Source organism: Meira miltonrushii, assembly GCF_003144205.1.
Source record: "Meira miltonrushii strain MCA 3882 unplaced genomic scaffold FA14scaffold_1, whole genome shotgun sequence".
Lineage (NCBI taxonomy): Eukaryota > Fungi > Basidiomycota > Exobasidiomycetes > Exobasidiales > Brachybasidiaceae > Meira > Meira miltonrushii.
The window spans coordinates 2319602-2340738 of NW_020289943.1; the positions used below are offsets into that span (position 1 = coordinate 2319602).

The 21137-nt window shown below is 42.1% G+C and overlaps 14 protein-coding genes and 1 non-coding gene across 15 annotated transcripts; 6 read left to right on the forward strand and 9 right to left on the reverse strand.

The window, feature by feature from the left end:
* Positions 1 to 448: 448 nt before the first annotated feature.
* Positions 449 to 902, reverse strand: FA14DRAFT_14388 (uncharacterized protein). The gene has a single exon (XM_025497227.1). The coding sequence runs from the start codon at positions 738 to 740 to the stop codon at positions 507 to 509; it is 234 nt and encodes a 77-aa protein (XP_025357780.1). The 5' UTR covers positions 741 to 902; the 3' UTR covers positions 449 to 506.
* A 532-nt stretch (positions 903 to 1434) lies between these two features.
* Positions 1435 to 1882, reverse strand: FA14DRAFT_117951 (uncharacterized protein; the record flags this gene model as incomplete). The annotated part of the gene is made up of 3 exons (XM_025496262.1): positions 1435 to 1497; positions 1569 to 1788; positions 1854 to 1882. 3 exons carry the CDS (start codon positions 1880 to 1882, stop codon positions 1435 to 1437), a joined length of 312 nt encoding a protein of 103 aa, XP_025357781.1.
* Positions 1883 to 2756: 874 nt separating this feature from the next.
* FA14DRAFT_104220 (uncharacterized protein) lies at positions 2757 to 3086 on the forward strand (the record flags this gene model as incomplete). The annotated part of the gene is made up of 1 exon (XM_025495707.1): positions 2757 to 3086. A coding segment is annotated over one exon (330 nt), but the record flags the coding sequence as incomplete, so codon positions are not given.
* Positions 3087 to 3182: 96 nt separating this feature from the next.
* On the reverse strand, positions 3183 to 6048 carry FA14DRAFT_14429 (uncharacterized protein). The gene has a single exon (XM_025497241.1). The coding sequence runs from the start codon at positions 6004 to 6006 to the stop codon at positions 3265 to 3267; it is 2742 nt and encodes a 913-aa protein (XP_025357783.1). The 5' UTR covers positions 6007 to 6048; the 3' UTR covers positions 3183 to 3264.
* A 238-nt stretch (positions 6049 to 6286) lies between these two features.
* Positions 6287 to 7267, forward strand: FA14DRAFT_110852 (small-subunit processome; the record flags this gene model as incomplete). Its single annotated transcript, XM_025495925.1, has 1 exon — positions 6287 to 7267. A coding segment is annotated over one exon (981 nt), but the record flags the coding sequence as incomplete, so codon positions are not given.
* A 587-nt stretch (positions 7268 to 7854) lies between these two features.
* FA14DRAFT_114373 (Maf1 regulator) lies at positions 7855 to 9036 on the reverse strand (the record flags this gene model as incomplete). The annotated part of the gene is made up of 2 exons (XM_025496050.1): positions 7855 to 7946; positions 8205 to 9036. Coding segments are annotated over 2 exons (924 nt in total), but the record flags the coding sequence as incomplete, so codon positions are not given.
* Positions 9037 to 9420: 384 nt separating this feature from the next.
* Positions 9421 to 11320, forward strand: FA14DRAFT_159519 (class II aaRS and biotin synthetase). Its single transcript, XM_025498258.1, has one exon. The coding sequence runs from the start codon at positions 9582 to 9584 to the stop codon at positions 11253 to 11255; it is 1674 nt and encodes a 557-aa protein (XP_025357786.1). The 5' UTR covers positions 9421 to 9581; the 3' UTR covers positions 11256 to 11320.
* A 98-nt stretch (positions 11321 to 11418) lies between these two features.
* FA14DRAFT_119361 (uncharacterized protein) lies at positions 11419 to 12537 on the reverse strand (the record flags this gene model as incomplete). Its single annotated transcript, XM_025496345.1, has 1 exon — positions 11419 to 12537. The coding sequence occupies one exon, from the start codon at positions 12535 to 12537 to the stop codon at positions 11419 to 11421; it is 1119 nt and encodes a 372-aa protein (XP_025357787.1).
* An 852-nt stretch (positions 12538 to 13389) lies between these two features.
* On the reverse strand, positions 13390 to 14018 carry FA14DRAFT_130139 (putative MRPL31-mitochondrial ribosomal protein, large subunit). The gene is made up of 3 exons (XM_025496903.1): positions 13891 to 14018; positions 13599 to 13815; positions 13390 to 13537 (listed from the first exon to the last, which is right to left on the reverse strand). Exons 1-3 carry the CDS (start codon positions 13938 to 13940, stop codon positions 13487 to 13489), a joined length of 318 nt encoding a protein of 105 aa, XP_025357788.1. The 5' UTR covers positions 13941 to 14018; the 3' UTR covers positions 13390 to 13486.
* Positions 14019 to 14203: 185 nt separating this feature from the next.
* Positions 14204 to 15242, forward strand: FA14DRAFT_152868 (uncharacterized protein; the record flags this gene model as incomplete). The annotated part of the gene is made up of 3 exons (XM_025497556.1): positions 14204 to 14307; positions 14370 to 14493; positions 14568 to 15242. The coding sequence occupies 3 exons, from the start codon at positions 14204 to 14206 to the stop codon at positions 15240 to 15242; spliced, it is 903 nt and encodes a 300-aa protein (XP_025357789.1).
* A 78-nt stretch (positions 15243 to 15320) lies between these two features.
* On the reverse strand, positions 15321 to 16250 carry FA14DRAFT_163354 (NifU-like protein c; the record flags this gene model as incomplete). Its single annotated transcript, XM_025499813.1, has 2 exons — positions 15321 to 16053; positions 16165 to 16250. The coding sequence occupies 2 exons, from the start codon at positions 16248 to 16250 to the stop codon at positions 15321 to 15323; spliced, it is 819 nt and encodes a 272-aa protein (XP_025357790.1).
* Positions 16251 to 16388: 138 nt separating this feature from the next.
* On the forward strand, positions 16389 to 16851 carry FA14DRAFT_14469 (uncharacterized protein). Its single transcript, XM_025497251.1, has one exon. The coding sequence runs from the start codon at positions 16481 to 16483 to the stop codon at positions 16817 to 16819; it is 339 nt and encodes a 112-aa protein (XP_025357791.1). The 5' UTR covers positions 16389 to 16480; the 3' UTR covers positions 16820 to 16851.
* A 105-nt stretch (positions 16852 to 16956) lies between these two features.
* On the reverse strand, positions 16957 to 17092 carry FA14DRAFT_t13. The gene has a single exon. It is a non-coding gene; the product is annotated as a tRNA-Leu (tRNA).
* Positions 17093 to 17500: 408 nt separating this feature from the next.
* FA14DRAFT_183474 (uncharacterized protein) lies at positions 17501 to 18202 on the forward strand (the record flags this gene model as incomplete). Its single annotated transcript, XM_025501319.1, has 1 exon — positions 17501 to 18202. One exon carries the CDS (start codon positions 17501 to 17503, stop codon positions 18017 to 18019), a length of 519 nt encoding a protein of 172 aa, XP_025357792.1. The 3' UTR covers positions 18020 to 18202.
* A 492-nt stretch (positions 18203 to 18694) lies between these two features.
* Positions 18695 to 20414, reverse strand: FA14DRAFT_14478 (Bystin-domain-containing protein). Its single transcript, XM_025497254.1, has one exon. The coding sequence runs from the start codon at positions 20301 to 20303 to the stop codon at positions 18762 to 18764; it is 1542 nt and encodes a 513-aa protein (XP_025357793.1). The 5' UTR covers positions 20304 to 20414; the 3' UTR covers positions 18695 to 18761.
* Positions 20415 to 21137: the final 723 nt, after the last annotated feature.

Sequence of the window (21137 nt, forward strand, 5' to 3'; positions counted from 1 at the left end):
ATGCTCAGAACGGAGTCAGATGGGCGCCTTTTCGCGAAGGGAGAGCGTGTGGAAGTGGGTGGTGGTTCTGGGATGAATATGAAAAGGGAATTCGAGTATTTATACAAAAGACAGACCTCTCTTCACAGTTTTCAGAATTCAGATGATTTTCCCTAGACTGTTAAGGATGTCAAAATCGAATCTGACAGACAGGTTAACTTACCATAATCCACATGCATGTTACATGAACAAAAAGACCATCCAATTGCTAGCATGATTCACAGTTCTAGGCTTTCGTTGAACCATCCGATGGAATTAAGATATCCCGTTCTTTCGGCTTCCCGGCAATTGATGCTTGGCAGCCTTATGAGATATCACGCTTCTTTGACGTTTGCACAATGGCTTGCTTGATAGCTTGGATTTATCTGCACAATCTGCAGCCGTAATCCTCAGTTCTTTCTGCTAACCATCCGATGGTTTTGAGATATCCCGCTTTGCTGGCTTTCAAACGAATACTTTTTGACCAATCATCTGCAGCTACTATTCATGAGTCTTACTAACCATCCGATGGATCTGACATATCCCGCTTTTCCGGCTTCTCGGTAAGTTCTTTCTTTACAGCTTTGATAAGTTTGCTGCACTCTGCTCTCTTGTCCGTGCGTTGAGACCTCTGCAGTACCGCTCTGCTCTGCAGGTATGAGTGAAGGTATTAAACCTTTGGATGGTGAAAGTTTTGTGTATGCATCTATCGTTATTGACATGGCCAGTCAAATGACCCATCGATGCATGTGCAACGGGAGCAGCAGGTATGATGTGACATGCTTTTTTTGAATGGGCTATTCAAATTCAAGTCTTTTCTCATCATGGTCATCCAAAAGGATAAGTAATCAAGTTGGCTGACAATGGATGAATGCTATGCACGCATGCCTACGTATACTCCATATTAGCGAGACTTTATGCAAGAAGAAAGTCACTAAAATGACTGAGTTTCATACACCGACTGAGAATATCACAACCCATGATTCCATGAAAGTCATGCGATAACGCCTTGATCAGAGTGAGATGTCTCGGAATAACATGGAATGCTAAATGCAGCCGCAACCTATGGACCATCTGCTCGTTGTCGATCCACAGGGATATGTCCATCTCTGCATCACGAACTTCCGTGTAAGAGCATAGACCCAAATGGATTGATCACAATGGCTTGTGTTTAGTTGACCAGATCCACACATGAATAAGAACCGATTGAGGCTGCGTTGTTCATTCTTCTCACCCAGCAAGAATGATTTTTCAAGGATCAGGTGTTCCCTACTACCACTCACCATAGAACATGTTTAAGAAAAGCAAAGTCGACGTCGAGTGAGATTCTGATGTCGCTGTCGTGGATTCCGATGAGGATGTTCACCTAAAGTATTGGATAATCGTACATTCATTCATTCATCATTCGAATACATATTACCACGACGATTTGCGCACTCCGATCAATTGTCCTGCTCTGGCTTTTAGTCTGAATTGATACTGAAGAAAGAAATGAGTCAGATTAGAGGTCTCTCACTGGATAACTAGAGATCCTGCAATGGTATACTTACTCTGCAAAGACCGAATTCAGTCAGAATACCTCTCCCTCTTCCTGTTTCGATGCATCGTTCTTTAACTTCAACCGGTCTGCTACTTGTTGGGAATTGGTTTAATTGTAATTGTGCTTGATGACGTACTCGAAATGGTAAAGTTGTATTGCGTGCGACATATTTGAATGCTCTTCTCAATAGTTCATGTGATGTTACAGATTGCCTTTTGGTCATATCCCGTCTAAAAAGTAAGAAAAAGGTCTTTGTCAGGATTTAGCTTCTTTGTGATGTCATCAACATACTTACAGAACACGGGCATTTGGTCTGAGTGGCATTGTGAGACGATTGATGAGATGGTGTTACGATGATGATGATGATGACGAGAAATCAGTAAGCTGCCAAAAGCAAAAAGATTCCTTTCCCCTGTAAGAGTGCACGCGACAAAAGCCGAGTTCCGAATATTGACTGTTAAGCAGAATGCCCAATCAGCTTTTGTCTATTGCACCTGTTAAAGCCGAAGCGCGACTCATTTCACGCCCCCCAAATTCTCTCTCTCTCTCGCCCGCAGTGAATCACACCCGCCATTCACAAACCCCGTTCAACAAAAGATGCAAACATTCATCCTTTCAACCATCATCGCATACAAGAACAAAAGCAAACACTGGATTGTTACGCTTTGCAATAGAGTATTCTAAGATGTTTTGTGCTAGTACAACGGCCAGACAATCGGCTTTGGCCACCATGGGAAGGCAGATATCAAAAGCTTCAGGTATCGCCTCCACAAGTTATGGTTCTTGTTGGAGAATGAATACACCAAGACAAATGATGGCTTCAACACAAGCAAGTTCAAGTAGAATAGCAATCGAAAGCCACAATGATGAGAGAAATGTCAATTCTATAAGACAATTCTCCACTTCATCGCGAAGAACAAAGCCTACTTCTACTTCGCCACCTGAACCTGCAATCAGCACACCTCTCGATTCACCTCCAAATCCAATCACGCCAACAGGACGGTTGAAAGAAGAATCAAAAGATTCTCTCGCCACATCGGAAGAAGCATGTCAGACATTATCACCTTCTTCACCTGCAGCGCCACGCACGCAAAAGAAGCCAGAAGAATCAAATGCTTCTCATTTGGAATTCAGTAAAGCAATCCCTCCTGAAATCGTCAACAAACCATCTATAGGACGTAAAGGAAGTGGAAAGTTTCGAGCTCAAAAAGCAGCTTTGACTCTCACGCCAACAGCGCTTGAACGTGTTCGATCTTTACTCGATGCAAGTGGCGGACCAAAGTTATTACGGATTGGGGTACGTAATAAAGGTTGTGCTGGAATGAGTTATCATTTGGAATACGTCACTCCAGATCAAGCAGGCAAATTCGATGAGCGAGTGAAACAAGATGGCGTTGAAGTTTTGATCGATAGCAAAGCTTTATTCAGTATCATTGGATCAGAGATGGATTGGCAAGAAGATCGCCTCTCGGCCAAATTCGTATTTAATAATCCCAACGTCGTCGAAGCTTGCGGATGCGGAGAGAGTGTGCGATTCGCATAGACAAAGGTGGCTTCGCGCTGAGCAACCTTATTTACCCTCTGGATGAGCATCTATATCCCCGTACAATTTTGGACTAGATAAAGGATGATGATAATTGTATGTCATTTGTGTATAATACATATGTGTGAAACATTTTCCGTGTCAGTTCATTCGTCATAAGTTCTCATCTTTTCCGGCCAGGATTGACGTTTAATGTCTTCTCACGTTCAACACCACCTTGACTTTGACCGGCTGGAGCGGTTGATGGAGTTGCCGTTTCTCTTGGTTTTCTGAAACACAAGAATTCCAAAGCTGTTGCTTTTCTACTGGCCACCAAGATTCGCTTCACACTCTCCAGCTCAGTTTGCAAAGAAGCATTTTCCTCTTCCCCTTTCGCGCCAGATTGACGAACGTATTTTTGACTGATAGTTTCATAAATTTGCTTCAAAATCTTTTCCGAGTTGGGTGTAACGTAAACGGCTAACGTTTGATGAACGAATTCGATCTCTAGAGTGGCCTGTAACATTCCTCCCATTCCAAATCGATCAATATTGCCAAATGATTCCAAGACAATGGATGCCAATTGCTCTAATAGAGTTCGAATCGTTCTTGCAACAAGCGGTTTGGCAACAGCTCTTACTTGAGCATGAATTTGAACGAGTGCCAATAAAGCTTCATAGATGTATGCATGCACTTCAGCAGGTTTTGGTAACTTGTTCCATTCGATTCCACTTTCCAAAATGCCTTTCTGGAAAATGTCATTGACGATCTTGCTCTTCCTTTCGATGAAATTGCTGAATAATATCTTGTCCAATTCCACGGCAACCTCATCAATCGTGCGTAGATCCTCTCCCATCCTGGCTCGAAAGGCTTCATGGAATTGCTTTGCCATCCCAGGCACGATCACACGTGTGAAGTGAGATAGATTAGTAACTGCAAGCAAGATTCGAGTATCCAATTCTTTTACATCGATCACGCTCCTTTGCTTTGTAGACGGATCGACAAGCAGCTTTTGCGAAACCGATGTAGTTGTATCCAAAGGATTGTATTCAGAGAAGGCAAGGTGTACCAAACCATCCAAGAAGACATAGATTGCATCCACAAACGTCGCTTTAATACGCAAAGTGAACTCAGTCGGTATTGTTATACTTGTAGAGGACGAAGTAGAGCTCGAAACAGCCTTAGTGGTGCTATTTGCACTTGCTGCAGCATTATCTTTACCGCTCGTGCTTGCCAATTGATAAGCTGTTCGGGCATTGTTCGTATGGAATGCAGCAACCTCGCCCAAAAATATCGTAGTAGCCTCCTCTTCAGGATTCAGAGTCCAATCTTCTAAGCGATGGAAGATCTTTGCATCTTCTTGCCATAGTTGGCATAGAACCTCCACGAAGCAAAAGCTTGAATTGACCAATAAATTCTGTAATGTGTCTGCTGTTGTTCCAATTTTGAGAGCTTTGAGATCGTTGACAGCTTCATTCAATTCGGAGAGGATAGCGTTGAGAAAGTAACCGGCAGTCATACTGCAAGATTTGGGTACCCAAGCAGGCAAAGTAGAAAGGTCTTGTCGGGCAAGAATACTGACATCGGTAAGATGAAAGAATTGTACCAATGTCGCAACGAATGCTTCCACATTTTCAGTCGCCCATGCCCGTGCTTGTGCCTGAATGGCAGATGATCGAGTTTTGAGTTTGCCATCAGCTATTACACGCCAAAAGCTCGGTAATGTTTGTGACATTGTTTCACACACCAACCGGACCAAATCAAGAATAGCCTTCCATCCTTGTACACCAATCATACGATCAAATGATTGTTCAGGTTGCGATAATTGCCGAACGCATGCTTGCAGATCTTTAGCACGCTCATTCTCGCCATGATTGACAAGGCCTTCGATCGAAGAAGCGGCTTCTACTTTGGCTATTCCAGTATCGAACGATTTTCTCATTAGATTTCGGATATGCATATGCTGTGATTCCAAGAAAACAGCGACTGGATCTTGTCCTATGTCTAATTCCTGCAAGATTTCTATTGTCTTTTCTTGCTCTTCTACAGGTCTTCGAGGCTCTTGCAATTGTTTCAATAATCGATCACGCATATCTTGCATTGTAGCTTCCACGGCATCCCACACTTTGGCAAACACACGTTGTTGTTGAGCATGCTGCTTAGCATTGGCGGGATTGGAATTGACGTCACTCAATCCGGCAAGATTTGCTGAATTGCTTGTAGTGAGCGTGAGCAGTTGACCTGGTCTACTTTCCATCAAGTACTTTCCACGTTTATAGTCTCGTAATGCTTGATCGTATTTTCCTGCCTCGATTGCTTCACCTAGACTACCGGGTAAATTGAAGAAGAATCGAGATCGTTCAAAGACGCTCAGTGTGCTTCTTAGCTTTACGGCTTTCAAATTATTCTCCAACACGGGCATGAAGACTTGATCTGCTTTTGCACTTGCGTTTCCCAAGATGCCCTTTAAGCGGCCAATGCCGTATTCGTTCTCCTCATGCAAAGGTCCTTCTTTGCTCTCTCGCATTTCTCGATAAACACCATCTGTTGTTGCTTTCACTGCTACGAATTTATCAAAGTTGCTTTCCACCAAGATTCGTAATGCTTCTGATCTTTGTTCGATTGAATGTTTGAGGAATGCGTTACCGGAATTGAGATCTGCAAATGTTGCATCAGGATGAACGGTTGATAAGAATGTTTTAGGATCAAAAGTTTTGCTGGAAGGATGAACCTGAGCGATTGTTTCCTTATCTACCATGCGATTGAGAGGTAAGACACCACGCAAACCGAGAGGATCAGGCTCATCGTTGATCAAATCTCTCTGAGCACCACCCGAAGTAGAATGATCAACCTCTGTCCAAACTGTAGGTTGTAGATTATCAAGATTATACGCTTTCAAGAGCGCAACTTCATCGATTTCGTCCATCGTTACAGGTGTATGGCGATCATTTGGAGGGTATCATGAATGATGATGAGAATCAAGAGGGAGGAGGAGTTGTGTGTATGCATGCATGATATGGCTTGTGCGCCCTGAGCTGATGAGGAGACGCGATACGCTGTACTCAGCCTGGATAATTGTTTAGCGTGGCTTGCCTGCTTAAATTTTTAAAAAATAAAATTTTGATTTCTTAACGAATCATCAACTCTTCACCTTTCTTCTGATCCACTCACCTCAGTCATACTATCGCATACCAAACATGGCTCTCAGAAATGTCGTTCATCGACGCAATCATAAAGAGCGATCACAGCCGGGTAATAGACGCAAATTTGGACTATTGGAAAAGCATAAAGATTATGTAGAACGTGCAAGGGATCATCATGCCAAACAAGAAAAGTTGCAAAGATTGCAACAAAAAGCCGCTTTACGCAATACGGATGAATTCAATTTTGGAATGATAAAGAGTGCAACAAATAATCTACTAGATCGAGCAAAAGGTGGAAAACATCATCAAAGTAGAACGGGTACAAGCTCTTTAGATCTTTCGAATGATTTAGTGGCAATCCTCAAATCTCAAGATGTTGGCTATTTACGAAATGTAGCAAGAGCTGAAGAGAAAAAAATAGAACAAATCAAAGAGAAAATAAAGCCATCGATTGGATCTTTACCAATGCAATGGCTAGATGAGAAGGAAGGAAGACGAGAAGCTTTGGAACGGCATGGATTACTACAACCTTCAAAGAAGGCGGGAAGACTGAGCAAAAAAGCTTTGGAGAACAGCAACATCGCATCTAGTGGAAAAAAGACAGTTTGGGTCGATAGTGTTGAAGAAGCAAAGAGAATGAGCCCAACGAAAGAGAAGAAAGGAATCTCATCTTCTTCAAAGGGTAAAGCAAAAGCATATGATGAGGAATTCGGATCCCTTGCTGCCATGGAACAGTTTGCAGATGATGACGGTGATCTTTCATTCGACGAAGCAGATGACTCAAAAAGTAACACAAACTCTCGACCAGTTGAAAAAGCTTTGACAAAATTGGTAACTGAACTGATGAGCAGACAAGAAAGGCTAGATTCACTCAAACAAGCTCAACAAAAGCTGGAAACAGTACGCCATCTGATGACAACAAAAGGCACTTCTGTCCGAAAGCTTAAATCGAAAGAAGATACTTTACGAGACGCAGTTGCAAAAGGCGCAAGAGTGACTAGTAATGGACTTGCTTTGCCTGGACCGGACGAAGAAGATGAGAGCGATGAAGAAGAGGTACCCGAACAGAAGCAAAAATCTCTGTGGAAATGGGGCAGAGAGCGAAAGAAGTGATTGTACAAGAGCCTTCCTTTCTTAGAACATTCCAATTCACATATATTCCCAAACATATGGTACATGATATACATGAGACAAAGAGGGAAAGACTATTGAAGCGGGACAAGGGAAAGATCCGAACAAGTACAAAAAAAAAGTATAGTACAATTTGATCAAGCACGTTGACTATCATGAGGGAATGGTGATCGTAAAGAAGGAGCAGGACTCGCCGAAAGATCTCGCCTTCGTTTTGTGCCGGCAACCGTTTTTTGCATCTTTGACGATTCACCATTGGTGCGAGCGATAGCACGTTTGGCCGGTGAAGCAGCGGTGGGATGAGCAGTAGCAGTGTTGGCCATATCTTTGCCTGTCTTACGAATAATGGAAGCGGGCAAGCTCTTTGCCATAGAACCTTTTTGTGGATTGGCCGAAGTGATGGCTTGATCGATGGTCAAAGGAGGAACAGTGGATTCTGCAAGACGATGCATGGTCGGATATGAAGGCGGAGAAAAGCTGTAAGAATTTGGAGCAAAATTGCTTCTACGACTCCAAACGGAAACGAAAAGGATACGCTTCAATTTACGGTTGTAAAAGAATGCATAGGTGGCCCACAATAAACCACTTGGACCTTGGCCGTCATCGTCTAAACCTTCATCGCCATCTTCATCGGAATAATATGAAGAAGATGTAGGATACATTCCACTGCTGCTACTTCCATACGAAGTGATGCGATTGGACAAGGTGTGCACGAAAGATCCAGGGTTTGTACCATCTCTATTTGACAGTGTAGAAGGTCGACCTGTTTTCTTGTACGAGAAGAAATCACCTGCCCGTGCACGAGTGGATGATGGTGTGCGAGGAGTGGTGACAGCAGATGAAATCCTACTCTGAACAGGAGTGAATCCAAAGCCCATCAGGTCTTCATCAAACATGGGTGCATCATCCATCCCGGCATCTTCATTGAAGGAAGAATTGGAAGAGCGTCTTCTAGGGGTGGACATTTGTGTATCTTGACCTTCGCCATATCCTTCGTTACCATCACTCAAGCTCTCGTCGTCGGCATAACGTTCGTCATTCACTTCGATGCCTTCTTCATCTGGTTCGGCACTGGCGTGTGGATCGGAATCGGTATCTGGATGAAAGGTGAATACTTCACAATCAGATATGCACATGATATCATCCAACACAGCACCTAATTGTGGATGATTGATGCCTCCTGATGCAGAGCCATGGCCATGCGTACGACCTCGAGCTGAAGGTTGAGTGCCAGTACGATTATCTTCATCGTATGAACTTGGAAACGAACTGAAAGAACGAGGAGCGTTGCTGTTACTTCGTAAACTCAAAAGTGTTGTACCAAGACTGTTGAGTACAAAATCAGGATTTGCTTCACGTCTGAAATCGGTAGGATCCACAGCGCTGAAATCGTGATCGGGAAATGCTCCGTTCAAAGTTGCAATGAGTAAGAATAACGTTTTACGTGCTTGGGCTTGATCAAGACGTCCGAACGGACTCGCAAGGGTTTCATCCAAATGTTTTGGCGGTGAAAGAGAAGCAGAATGTAAATATTGCGATTCAAGAGATTTGAATAGTTGTCTTTCCCTTTTCACAGCCTTGCAAGAATAAGCCTCTAAACGTGTAAAGACTTTGCATTCAGCCGATTCAAACGTCAAAGCGCGAGAAAGGCTTTCCAATTCAGGATAATCGAGATACTTCATAAAGATGTTATTGATGAATTTGTGGAAAGGTTTGAAATTTGATGTGATTCGAATCTATCTCAAAAACGCGTGGATTCGCGATTGAGATGATGATGAATCACAAAGTTGAAAGAGTTGTCAAGGGTAGAATACGCGTGGCTTGCGTACCCAAAAAGTGATTATTGTATCGATATGAACGAAATGATGATTGAGTTTGTGTATTCAATCAACCAAGATTGTAAAAGATGATGGTCATCACGGATTGTAATGGATGATAAGGTTTTGCGCGCGCGTCCTTTAATAGAGAATATAACCCTATGGGTGGTGCTATACATAGGTGGGGTGCAGACAGATTGCAGTGCCGCGCATTTTGCATGATCGACTACATAACAACAAGATTGAGCACACGTTCAATCATGCGGCTAAAGTGCATTCCAATGCATTATTTCACTCAATTGGCTGCCCGAATTCCGATCAGGGCTGAAAATTTAAACAGAGAGAGAAGATCTAAAATTTCAAGATAGCAACCAAACATCAATGATGAAGAGAAGCATATAATGACAATAATGCATTCAAGATTGATTGCATCTTGTCATTTGCTTGCTCGATCGAATTCACATCAACTTGGCCATCTTGCCATTCGTACAAATTATCACAGTAAGAGACACTACTCTGATAAATCTCAAAAAGTTAATTCACCTATCGGAACAGATCATCGAACTATTGGAACTGAACAAAAGTTATTCTTTACACATGAATCATCACCTGGAACACCATTTATGCTACCGCATGGGATGCGAATTGCAGGAAAAGTGGAAAGAGTCATTCGGGATTTATACCAAAGATGGTCATACGATGAAGTTTTAACACCCCAAGTTTTCAAAGCTGATCTGTGGAAACAGAGTGGACATTGGGATAATTATAGAGATGATATGTTTGGCGTTGAAGGTTTCAAAGAAATGCAAGAGCGTGCACAAGCATCCAATCATCATTCGGGAGGATGTTGTGGTGACGTGGCGCATACGTATGATGCAAGCCTTTCTGCTTCTGCCAAAAATGGAGAACAGGCAACAATGTACGGTCTCAAACCTATGAATTGTCCAGGTCACTGTTTATTATATGCTGCTCAAGAACATTCTTATCGAGATTTGCCAATTCGTTATGCGGAATTTTCACCACTTCATCGAAATGAAGCATCAGGTGCATTAACCGGATTGACAAGGGTAAGAAGGTTTCATCAAGATGATGCACACGTTTTTTGTCGAGTGGATCAAATATACGATGAAATTGCTTCAATGTTGGTCATGCTTCAAGACGCTTACTCTTTGTTCGGCTTTCCCAAGTTTGAGCTCGCACTTTCCACTAGACCTGAACAATTTTTAGGTGAATTGGAAGATTGGCAAAGAGCAGAAGATTCTTTGAGACATGCATTAGATGCAAGTTCTTTGCCGTGGACGTTAAACGAAGCCGATGGTGCCTTTTATGGACCAAAGATCGATATCCGACTTATCGATGCCGCCGGCAAGAAACATCAAACGGCTACGATTCAATTGGACTTTCAATTACCTCGCAGGTTTGATTTACGCTATATGACATCTGACGGGACTTCTTCTGCCAGACCAGTCATGATTCATCGTGCAATATTGGGCAGTATGGAAAGGTTTATGGCCATCTTGACGGAAAATCTAGCAGGTCGTTGGCCATTCTGGCTAAGTCCTCGTCAAGCTGTCATCTTGCCAACTTCGCCAAACGATCCGGAATTGCTTGCTTGTGCACATGCTGTTCGTGATCAACTAGCATTAGGTCTTACGCCCGGTAAGAAGTCAAACATTCGTCAACGTCACGATACAACTCTAACAGATGAACAGAGATTAGACATATTAAAAGCATACATTCCTTCAAGTCATCTAAGCAATGATGATCAGAAGGATAAAGCTGTGGCACAACTTTATGAAGCTGCAAAAGCTCGTGAACGAAGACAGCCCCATACATTCCACGTTGAGGTAGATGCTTCAATTGACAAATTGGGCAAACGTGTTCGAAGGGCGCATGTTGAGCAGGTAAACTTTACATGTGTGATCGGACCAGAGGAAATGCGAACAGGTAAGGTGCAAGTTCGTAGTCGTGATCAATATCAAGGTGATTCCACAGGTCGACCAGAATTACAACAGAATATGGGTACCTTTACCGTAGATGAATTACGACAATTATTCATCACTCTCGATGATCATCATTGGTAATGTAGAGTAATCTTTCAATCCATAGCAATTGTACTTATACCATCAAACATAAAATTAGAAAAGACGATTTATTAAAAAACAATTATGAAATAGGTAGAACGACAATTAAATGAAACGGAAAAGATTGTACAAGAAAAAAACTGTAAAAATACACCCAACCACTCTATTTGACCTTCTTTGCTGCTTGATGCTCTGGTCTATGATCTACTTCGAAATCGACATGAACGAATGCTCGTTCGCACATTGGTAATTGTTCAATTTTGTCTTGAAGATCTTGACTGACATTATGCGAGAGCCATAAAGGTGTTTCTGGTTTCATCACGATATCCACTTCAACGATATACTTTGGACCAGAATGATAAGCTTTAACGCTATCAATCATATCGATATGCGGATAATGAATATGCAAAGCATTATAAGTGCATAATTGCAAGAATTCAACAGGTGCTGCAACACCGCACAATTCACGAAATTGTTCGTATGCCGCTCTCGACCAACTGAAAATGATACCGAAACTGATGATCACTGCGCCTGTAGGGTCGATCCACCAAGCAATCTTTGCACCAGCAGCAGATGTGAAAATACCAAAACCGTTGATGAATAAATCGTTTCGACAATCCACCCAAAGCATATCCAATTGACTGCTATGCTTGCGGTACATATAGTTCAATACGCCCAAGGCTGCTTTTGTGAGGAAAGCGACTCCCACGGCAATAAGGGATGGATAGTAAAGTTTATTGATCTCGCCTGGTTTATGGGATCCAATATCCCTGGCCGATTCGACAATCAAAACGACGGAGACACATCCCATAATGGCCGCATAGACAATATTTCCTGCATTCTCCAATCTACTACCTCCAATTGGCCATTTACGTTCGTCAAGTCGATGCGATTTCCTGTGTAGCAGGTTCAAGATGATATTGGCAAACGGATCGAAAACGCTATCAGCTGCCGTTGCAAACAAGGAGAGGGATAATGACGAAATAGCAGCGTATAATTGCAAACCTGCCAAGACGAAATTGGCAACGATGTTGAGATAGATGAGAAAATTCACCATTCCATTGGCAGCTTCGGCCTCATCTTCATCCTCTTTGGCATGTTTAGCAATCGGTTTGAGTAAATTTTCGATCAACGTATTCTGCTTTTCGTAATAATTTCGGATCTTCTTTTCCGACTTTCTGCCCTTACTTGGTCTTCGACGAAGCTCTTGATCTGTATTGACCACTTTGCTACGCAACAACAAAGGATCACTTTCTTCGGAGGCCGGAGTGATGTAGCCCATTGCATATGCATCATTGATGGAAAATGTTCCTTCTGGTGAAAGATGTGGAATGATGTTGACCGGCGGAACTTTGGTTGTGTCCAAATGAAGAGGACTTGTTGCGCTATCGAGCCAAGCGTTTAATTTTTCTCCGTGTGATTTACCTTCTGCTCCTGGTCTGGTAGCTGCATTTGTCAAAGAGGCAGCTGCAGCAGAAAGAGCTGCTTCTGGCAAACGAACATCATCCATCTTTTGCTTTTGCTTCTCACGAGAACGAGGTGAAGTAGGCCAAATGCTTGACCTTTGCGAGGGAAGGTTGCTAGCGGCATGTTCTATATCCACTTGATCATCCTCTGTGAATGATAAAGGAGGTGAAACACCAGTTCTATGATGACTATGATCTTGTTCATTAGATTGAACAGAGCCACTTCTACTGCGTGTTTGATTGATTATGTGATCATTTGAGCCCGAAGGTTGATCATGTTGAACGTTAGCGTCCAAACGAGCAGAATTTATAGGATGTACCATTTTGTCGAATTTCAGTCGATAATTCGATGTGATGGATGAGGAGAATAAGTTTCTTTGTTAAATGTGATAAATGTTTTATACCTTTTACATTGAATTCTTCTCAACAAATCTGTATGTTATTTGCGCCCAATGAACGATCCTATCAAGCCGCGAAGCCGCGAATGATGTGCAAAGTGACGATTGGGAGAGGTGAAGTTGTGGGAATGCTGTGCAAAGGATGATCGTGGGGCTGGCTGGTTGGCTAGGTGCCACTCTTGGCCTTTTACCGGGGCATTTGTTACTTTTTATTCATTTAAAGCGGCCAATTGGGCGCGATAACTCAGCCATCGGGAATTCGTATTTACTAGCGTGCGCAATATTTAATCAAAAAAGATAAGCCTGCCATCGGTGATTAGGTAAGAATAATACAAAGAGAGACAAATAAAAGTACAAACGAAGGTATTCAAAAACCTCTTGGATTGGTTCGCATGGTTAGCCGGGTAAACTTTGGAACCTGAGAAAGAAGGATCGTCAATACAAACATCTGAAAGAAAAGAGAGATCATCGCTACTCACTTTATGAACACTCTTGCGGAAATCTTTTCCTTTTCTACTAAACGTGGTATATTTGTCCCTTGCTTCCATCTCTGCTTCAGTTGGTAAGAGTGATAATCTGTCCAAAGAATGACATTGAACGCCACTTGAACGAATTGTAGAAATAACTTCATCGACATTACGAAGACGTTCTCGTACCCTAAACTTTCGTGAGCTTGACATTCGCCATGGGTTTTTCCTAATTTGTATAAAAGAGTTGGAAAAAATGATTTAGATTTTGTTATCTTTCAATCCGCAATTGGCTCATACTTACCACAACAGACCGCCCATGGATATCGGCGAAGGTCTAAAAGCTCCAAACATCCTGAGTATACGTCTAGCTATGTGTAATAGCTTGAGTATGTTTGTGATCAATGGCGACGAAGGTTGAGATGATTCGGTTAAAAGAGAAGAAAAAGTTACTCTAGTAGCGCTGCGCATGTAAAAAGTGTTGCGAGATTATATAAGCGCACGCGTTTCAGAACAATTTTTTGAATGTATGCAGGAAGGAGTACTTGCCCTCAAGAAGAAATGTGACAACATATCCTTCAATCACTACATCACCATAGATTGGATCGCAAAGCAAGATGTCCAGCGACTCATCTTCAGATATTCTATCCGATAACGAAGAAGTGTCACAACAAAGTCCCAAAGACATTCCCGCTCGATCAAGGCACGGCGAAAAGAAGGCGTGAGTATGGAAGAGGTATGAATGAATATGGAGTTTGTATCTAACACATGTTCTCTCCTCAGCTTTAAGCCACCGTCAGGATACCAATCTGCAAGCTTCTCAGACGATTTACTTGAAACATTTGCCAATGATGCGGTTTCTAAGAAGTCCGGAAAGCAGGTATGGTGTATAAAATTACCGGATGGGGTATGTATGCAAGATGAGAATGGAAGATCATGAGGATGAAGGAATGTACTAATGCCACAATGCTCTTTTAACAGATATCCCCCGCTCAATTGGACGGATTGTCAATCGGCCTGCCATCAGAACAAGATCCAAACACACCTCTAGCCCACCTTGTAATCGAACGGGCGGGCAGAGGAGATTCAAATAAATCATACCAACAGAAGTATCTCTTACAAAACCGGAAAACAGCTTCAAAGCACGATCAAACCAAGCAACAAGATTCCAAAACACAACTGATCGCAATGGCTGGCGGAAATGCTGGCTTAGAAAAAGATGAAGATAATTCAAACGATAATCTTGCAAATGAGGAGATGGAATCCTTGCATGTTATGCTACCAAATCGAAAATCAGATGGGCAATATGTTCTTGCTCCGGTCAAAGTTAGTCAATACATGCAACTTGTGATTGAAACTCCTGTTCAATCTAACGATATGACAGGTTCAACTGACGCTGATCCCAAAAAGATTGCCAAAGATCTAAACACAAACAAACAAACAACCGCAATCAGTGCAGGTGCCAAAAGACAAAGGACACAACCATGGGACAAATTAAAGGGTTTCTTCAATCCAGCCGGTTCGCGTACATTAGACGAAGAAGTTGATGATAGCGACGAAAAGAAGGTCAAGAAGGCTAAGGTAGAGCAAAATCTTGAGACAGGCGCTTCCTCCTCTCCTAAGAAGAGCAAGAAGTCCAAAAAGAGCTCAACATAAACAAGATTCGTTCACTTCTCTCACACATTGTAACTTATATAGCAAGTATATCATTATGCATTTTTACAGCATTTCATCTCAAGGCGAGAAGCCCAGATCACGTTCAGCATCCCTCTGTTTTCTTTCTTTTTCAAGTCTTGCTTCCAACTTCGCAAATTCGGCCAATTGAACCTCTTCTTCGGGATCCAAAACTTGTTCGACTGACTTGACTTCTGGGATATAGTGCATCAGCATTCTCTCGATTCCAGATTTGAGCGTTACAGTACTAGAATCGCAACCACGACATGAACCCTTTAGCTTTAATTTGACGATTCCATCTGTATCTTCTCCGAAGCCGCGGTACTCGATATCACCACCATCTTCCTGAATCGCAGGTCTAACACGAGTTTCGAGAAGTTCTTTAATCATTGCAACAGTTTCCGAATCGGTATCCAAGATGACGGTATCAGAAGCACCTTGTTGACTGTTTGGATCTGGAAATAGTTCTTGTGCTGAAGAAAAGAATTCCATAATTGAAGCATAAATTTCAGGTTTCAAAAGGTTCCATTGAGAATCACTATCTTTTGACACTGTGACAAAATCTGGTCCATAAAATACACCTTTTACACCTTTGATTCCGAACAAGGTCTTTGCTAAAGGCGAAGTCATTGAAGAACGAGTATCAAGAAACTCTGCCGTTCCGTTTGACATGACCGATTGCCCTGGCAAAAATTTCAGTGAATCTTCATTAGGGGTTGATTCGGTCTGAATGAATATCGATCTCTTCTGCTGTGCTAAGTATGATGGCGATGGATTTTGAGCCAAATTCACTCTTGCATTAGCCGAAAGTATTGTCGATTGAGTCCGAACATCATGTCTGCTTGCCGAAGTGGTCAAATTGCGTGAAGAAGTAGAGTGTTGTGTGGCAATCGGATATGCTGACGAAAGAGGCATGCGAATTTGATGCAATGACTTGGAGGTTGATTGGACCAAACGCATCGACTGTGCGGATTGCTTGACGAACGACATAACTGAGAATGTTTATAACTTTGAAGCAAGTGATTGACCGGGAATGATGGTGTTCGAAAGAAGGTTATAGATCGCGTCCTCTTAAGAGCATATACTCCGGAGATAATTCATATTTTTTACCCGTGTCACATGCATCATCATGGGTCTTTTAGCGCATAAACGAAATCTTATCAAAGCTCAACTTACCTCCACGCATTCAACCTTTCTCTCTTCAACCATTCTATACAAAGATGTCTTATCGTCAAAGAATAGTTCCACTCTTACTCGTCACATTTGTAGGTGTTGCAAGTGGCGTTTACATCTTTGATCCTTTGATCAAGCAATATGCAATCGATTCACGAGGCACATATGATCCCAAAATTGCACAAGCAGGAGTTAAAGGTGGAATTGGAGGTGGATTAAACGATGAACCGAATAAGATCAGTCAAATAGAAGCAGATGCAAAAGCAGCGACTAAATCATCCTCAACGGCAACGTCGAATAAATCCAACGTCATCAGTGGAGAACAAGCGAGGAAACATTTGCAAGAAGCACTTCAGTCTAATTTGAAGGATTCCAAGAAAGAATAATTATTCGACTTGTTAATCTATCTGTACTCTAGGGCACCTTTGGCATTATCCTGTAATATCATCCTTACATCAATATCATATTCGTGATTGAGTAAGCAAAAGAGACAAAAAAAGATTGCACTGAGAACAGCGTGATCTGCCAACACTGAGATTCGAACTCAGGATACCTGACGGTATGGGAATTAAAACTTCTATCGCAGCTCTGATGAACTGCCCGAAGTGTAGTGTCCTGAGGCTTAAACCCCACGCGATGACCAACTACGCGATGTTGGCACACCACTAGCCGCTGAACTACGCATGCGTTTTGTGCTACCGTGCGAGATTGGATAATATCTACGGGGGCGCGATACAACGTTCGTTTCAACGATATCAAATTGACGTTCGAGAGAGGTATCACATTAGAACGAATTGATAGATGTATCACAGCAGAAAGGAACATCAGAGGTATCACATCAAGAAAAGTTAGCAGAGGTATTATACCAGAAAGGATCGTCAGATGTACTATATCAGAAAGCACCTTCAGAGATATCGTATCAGAGAAAGGATCGGCAGAGGTATCCTTTTAAAAAGAGAGTTCTTCGAGCAGGTATACAGCCTCGGGCACAAGATCTGATACTGGGTATCGTCAACGGAAAAAAGGAGTTGCAACTCAACGACTTTGAATCACTTAAATCTGACAAAATGAAAAAGTACCCTTCGGTGATGATGACTTATATTCATCACCCATTCAAAGATGGTGTAACCAATGAGAGTTCTAAGACGATTGATGCGGCGTATATTTCCTATTCGAAGATCAAATGCCGGGCAGTAGGATCTCATCTCCGCGCATACGTTAAATATGAAAAGGGAATAAATGGTAGTGCAAGCAAATACCTTAGAACTCGGGCAGGTTTCGACCTGAAAGATGATTTTCAAAGCAACGAACAAGATCATACAAACGATTCTGAGAAAGGGAAACAAAAATCACCGGACAAGATTCCGGAGAATCCGTATCTGTGTGTTCAGCTTTGGACATTATATGAACGCATAGAAAAGTGGACATTTTTCGATATGCAGACGATGCAAAGAGACGTTTCAAAACAATTTAAAGAAGATCCTGAAAAGTTCAAGCTGGGATTCTGCAAGATCATTACATGTGTATTTAAGATTGTTTGTTGGACATTTCAGGGTGACAAAGATTTGAACGAGCATCAGGAATGATCGGGGGATATATCTTATCAGAAAGGGTCAGGACATATAACCTATCAGGAAAGATGGAGAGATATATCCTATCAAAAAGGATCGTGAGATATATCCCATCAGAAAGGAGCCGCAAAGGTATTACATCAGAAAGAATCGTCAGAGGTATTCCATCAGAAAGGACTGAGAGAGGTGTCACATCAGAAAGGATCGGTGAAGGTATCATATCAGGACAGATCGTCAGAGGTACTATATCATAAAGGATCGTCAGAAGTATTATATCAGAAAGGATTAGTAGAGGTGTTATATTAGATAGGAACGCCAGAGGTATTATGTCAGGAAAGATTGATAGAGATACCTCATCAGAAAGGATCGTTAGAGGTATCATATCAGAAAGGATCAGGGGAGAAGTATTATATCAGAAAGAGCCGTCAGAGGTATTATATTAGGAAAGAGTGGTAGAGGTAATACATTAGAAAGGATGAGCAGAGGTATCGTATCGGAAGGGATCCGTAGAGGTATCCTATGAGGAAGGAAAGGTAGAGGTACCGCATCAGAAAGGATCGGTAGAATTAAAACACCAGAAGGGATTGGTAAAGGTATCACGTCGGTGAGGACCGTCGGAGGTACCACATCAGAAAGGAAGGATAGATTTATCACAACAGGAAGGTTCATCATCAGAGGTATCACAACTTTCAATATGATACGATTGATTATAGATGGTATGTGCGGTACTATACAATTGTGTTTGAGATAAAAGTGCTTAAACTGACATCATATCATCATCGTCTTCGTCCACAGGTTCGTCGAGCATCTCTCCTCTTGCTTTTCCGCTGTTCAATTCACGTCGTACTTCCGGACTGATTCCTTCATGCCATTGAACTCGTAAAAGATCGACCAAAGCTGCTTTTTGATCGGGAGTGAGATCTTGCTTGTACCTTTGACTGAAGACCAACAAACTTTGATGCCATAAAACCGGCATCCTTCTACCACCTCCTTCCACTCTTTCGACGCCCATTGTTGGATCGGAAAAACGCAAGAAATGGAAAACAAGAGCATCAACAACTTTGTAGGGTAAAGCATACTTTTTATCCAATAAGACTCGAATGAATAATGAAGTCGGTCCAGCATAATGCATCTCTGCTAATCGTAATAAAGCAGCAGCAGAATGCAAGATTGGAATAGAGACCCTTGTTAAAACACTGGAAATGATTGCAGCCTCTTTGAGCGTACACCCTGTCTCGCATAATGGAAAGAGTACTCCCTTGAAAAAGGCTGCAGGTTTGAACAATGCCTTTTTGATCGCTTCATACATTTGATAACTTGCTTTTCCTGTTTCTGCAATCTCATCTCGTATCTTATCCAATAATACCAGCTCAAAGAACTTCTGTGTCTGATTTGCTTTCAAATTTGAAACGAATATTCTTGTTGCTGCCAAAGTAGCATGTGGTGTCCATGTAGGAGGATTGGTGATATAGAGAATATTCTCCCAAGCAGGCAGAGAGGGAATAATTTTAAACGCTTTGGGTAAAGGGCCTGACTTGTATCGCGACAGAAGCTCACCCACTTTGGTATACACTTCGATCACTTTTGGATTAATACCGGGTGGCATGGGCATATCGCCACCTTCGGCTCCTCTTGCTGCTTTTTCGTGTATTCCGCCCTGTGCATTTTGCCTTTCAGCTGCTTCAATCTTTTCCATGATCAAATCTGCCAAAGTCTTGTTACCTCCTGCAGGTGCACCGGGTCTTCCGGTTTCGTCATCGTTCTCTGCAAATTTGTCTATCCATTTGGCATCTTCTGGATCAATTTCTAGTTCTTCATATGCTTCTTCGCCTTGTTCTCCCTCATCTCCCATGTTTGAATCTAGCTCTCCATCATCTTCCTCTCCTTCATCATCTTCTTCGTCTGAATCATCAAGAGTGATTTTTGATTGAATTCTGAAATCTGTTTTGCCATTTGCTTCGGCTTCTGTTAATCCAGCTTGTGCTTCTTCTGCTTCGATCTCTTGTTGTTGTTCTCTTGCCAATCTTAAGATATTTCTGCTCAATTTTGGATCGATGAATTGACCTGCTTTAGCACCCGTTATCCTTAGAGAAGGTTCATCTGCGGTTTCTATTCCATCTGTTTGTCTAACTTCTTTTTGTTTATTCCTTCTACCTGGCTCAGAAACCGTACCAAATTTTGATGTTAATTCATCGGCTTGCATTTGCGCACCAAGAGGATCATGTCTGAGGCCATTATTGTTACCCCTTCCAGATCTGCTTGCTTTCTTTCCTTTGGTTGAAGAAGGAGCTCTAGGCATGATGAATTGTTTTGCTCAGTCTGATGGATGATGGCAATGAAAACTTTAAAAGTGAAAAACTTTGACAGGTGATATGCCAATTCGGGAAAAAAAACAAGAAGATTGTACGACAAGGTAGTGCATGCATAAATTTGAGGAAAAAATTAGAGAGATTATATAAGCAATCGCAAAGTTTCGGCCGAAAAGCAAGTTACAAAGCGCGTTAGCCTGGAGTTGCCGAAGAGGGGATATTCATTAAACCATAAAGGGGGATAGAGTGAATCGAAAAGTGGAGAAATACGAGAAGAAGAACAAAGGCTGTGTTGTGTGCAAAGCGGGAGTGCGTAATCAATTCGGCATTTCACATGTTGCTAAGAAAGAGTGATGAAGTGCAGTGATGATGCATAAGAATCATCTTTTTAGAACAAGCCGTGCCTGTGCAATTGTGTTCCCGTTGACTTTCCTTTCCTGCTTCTAAAGTCCTCTCATGCACCCGTCATTTTATTGAATCGAAAAAGAAGCATTTCATTCACGGTTTATACTTCCGTAAAGAGGATTCGATCTTGATACTGAAATCATGCAGGATTCCATTTCATTATCCATGAGATTCAATCTCCACCCATAATGGAAAGTTTGCATAAAGACATCAAAAGGATTCATTCCAATCCTTTCACCACCACCTCTTCATCCTATTGTCTTTAACATTCAATATGAAAGCCATCCTAACCCTTCTCGGTGCGGCCGCAACGGCTAATGCAATCGTTTTGCCACAAGACAGTCACTTTAATTCTTATCATCAATTCGGAGCTGGACTCTCTCCTCGTGCTTTGGATAGTGAAGGTGGAAGTATTAAAC

Excerpts from the sequence above, each read along its gene's own strand:
- FA14DRAFT_14469 (XM_025497251.1), top strand. The coding sequence starts at position 16,481 with ATGTCTTATCGTCAAAGAATAGTTCCACTCTTACTCGTCACATTTGTA.
- FA14DRAFT_159519 (XM_025498258.1), top strand. The coding sequence starts at position 9,582 with ATGCATTCAAGATTGATTGCATCTTGTCATTTGCTTGCTCGATCGAAT.
- FA14DRAFT_14478 (XM_025497254.1), bottom strand. The coding sequence starts at position 20,303 with ATGCCTAGAGCTCCTTCTTCAACCAAAGGAAAGAAAGCAAGCAGATCT.
- FA14DRAFT_14388 (XM_025497227.1), bottom strand. The coding sequence starts at position 740 with ATGTCAATAACGATAGATGCATACACAAAACTTTCACCATCCAAAGGT.
- FA14DRAFT_130139 (XM_025496903.1), bottom strand. The coding sequence starts at position 13,940 with ATGTTTGGAGCTTTTAGACCTTCGCCGATATCCATGGGCGGTCTGTTG. Across the intron at positions 13,816-13,890 it reads TCCATGGGCGGTCTGTTGTG|GAAAAACCCATGGCGAATGT; the intron begins GTAAGTATGAGC and ends TATACAAATTAG. Across the intron at positions 13,538-13,598 it reads TCCGCAAGAGTGTTCATAAA|GTTCCAAAGTTTACCCGGCT; the intron begins GTGAGTAGCGAT and ends CTTCTTTCTCAG.
- FA14DRAFT_14429 (XM_025497241.1), bottom strand. The coding sequence starts at position 6,006 with ATGGACGAAATCGATGAAGTTGCGCTCTTGAAAGCGTATAATCTTGAT.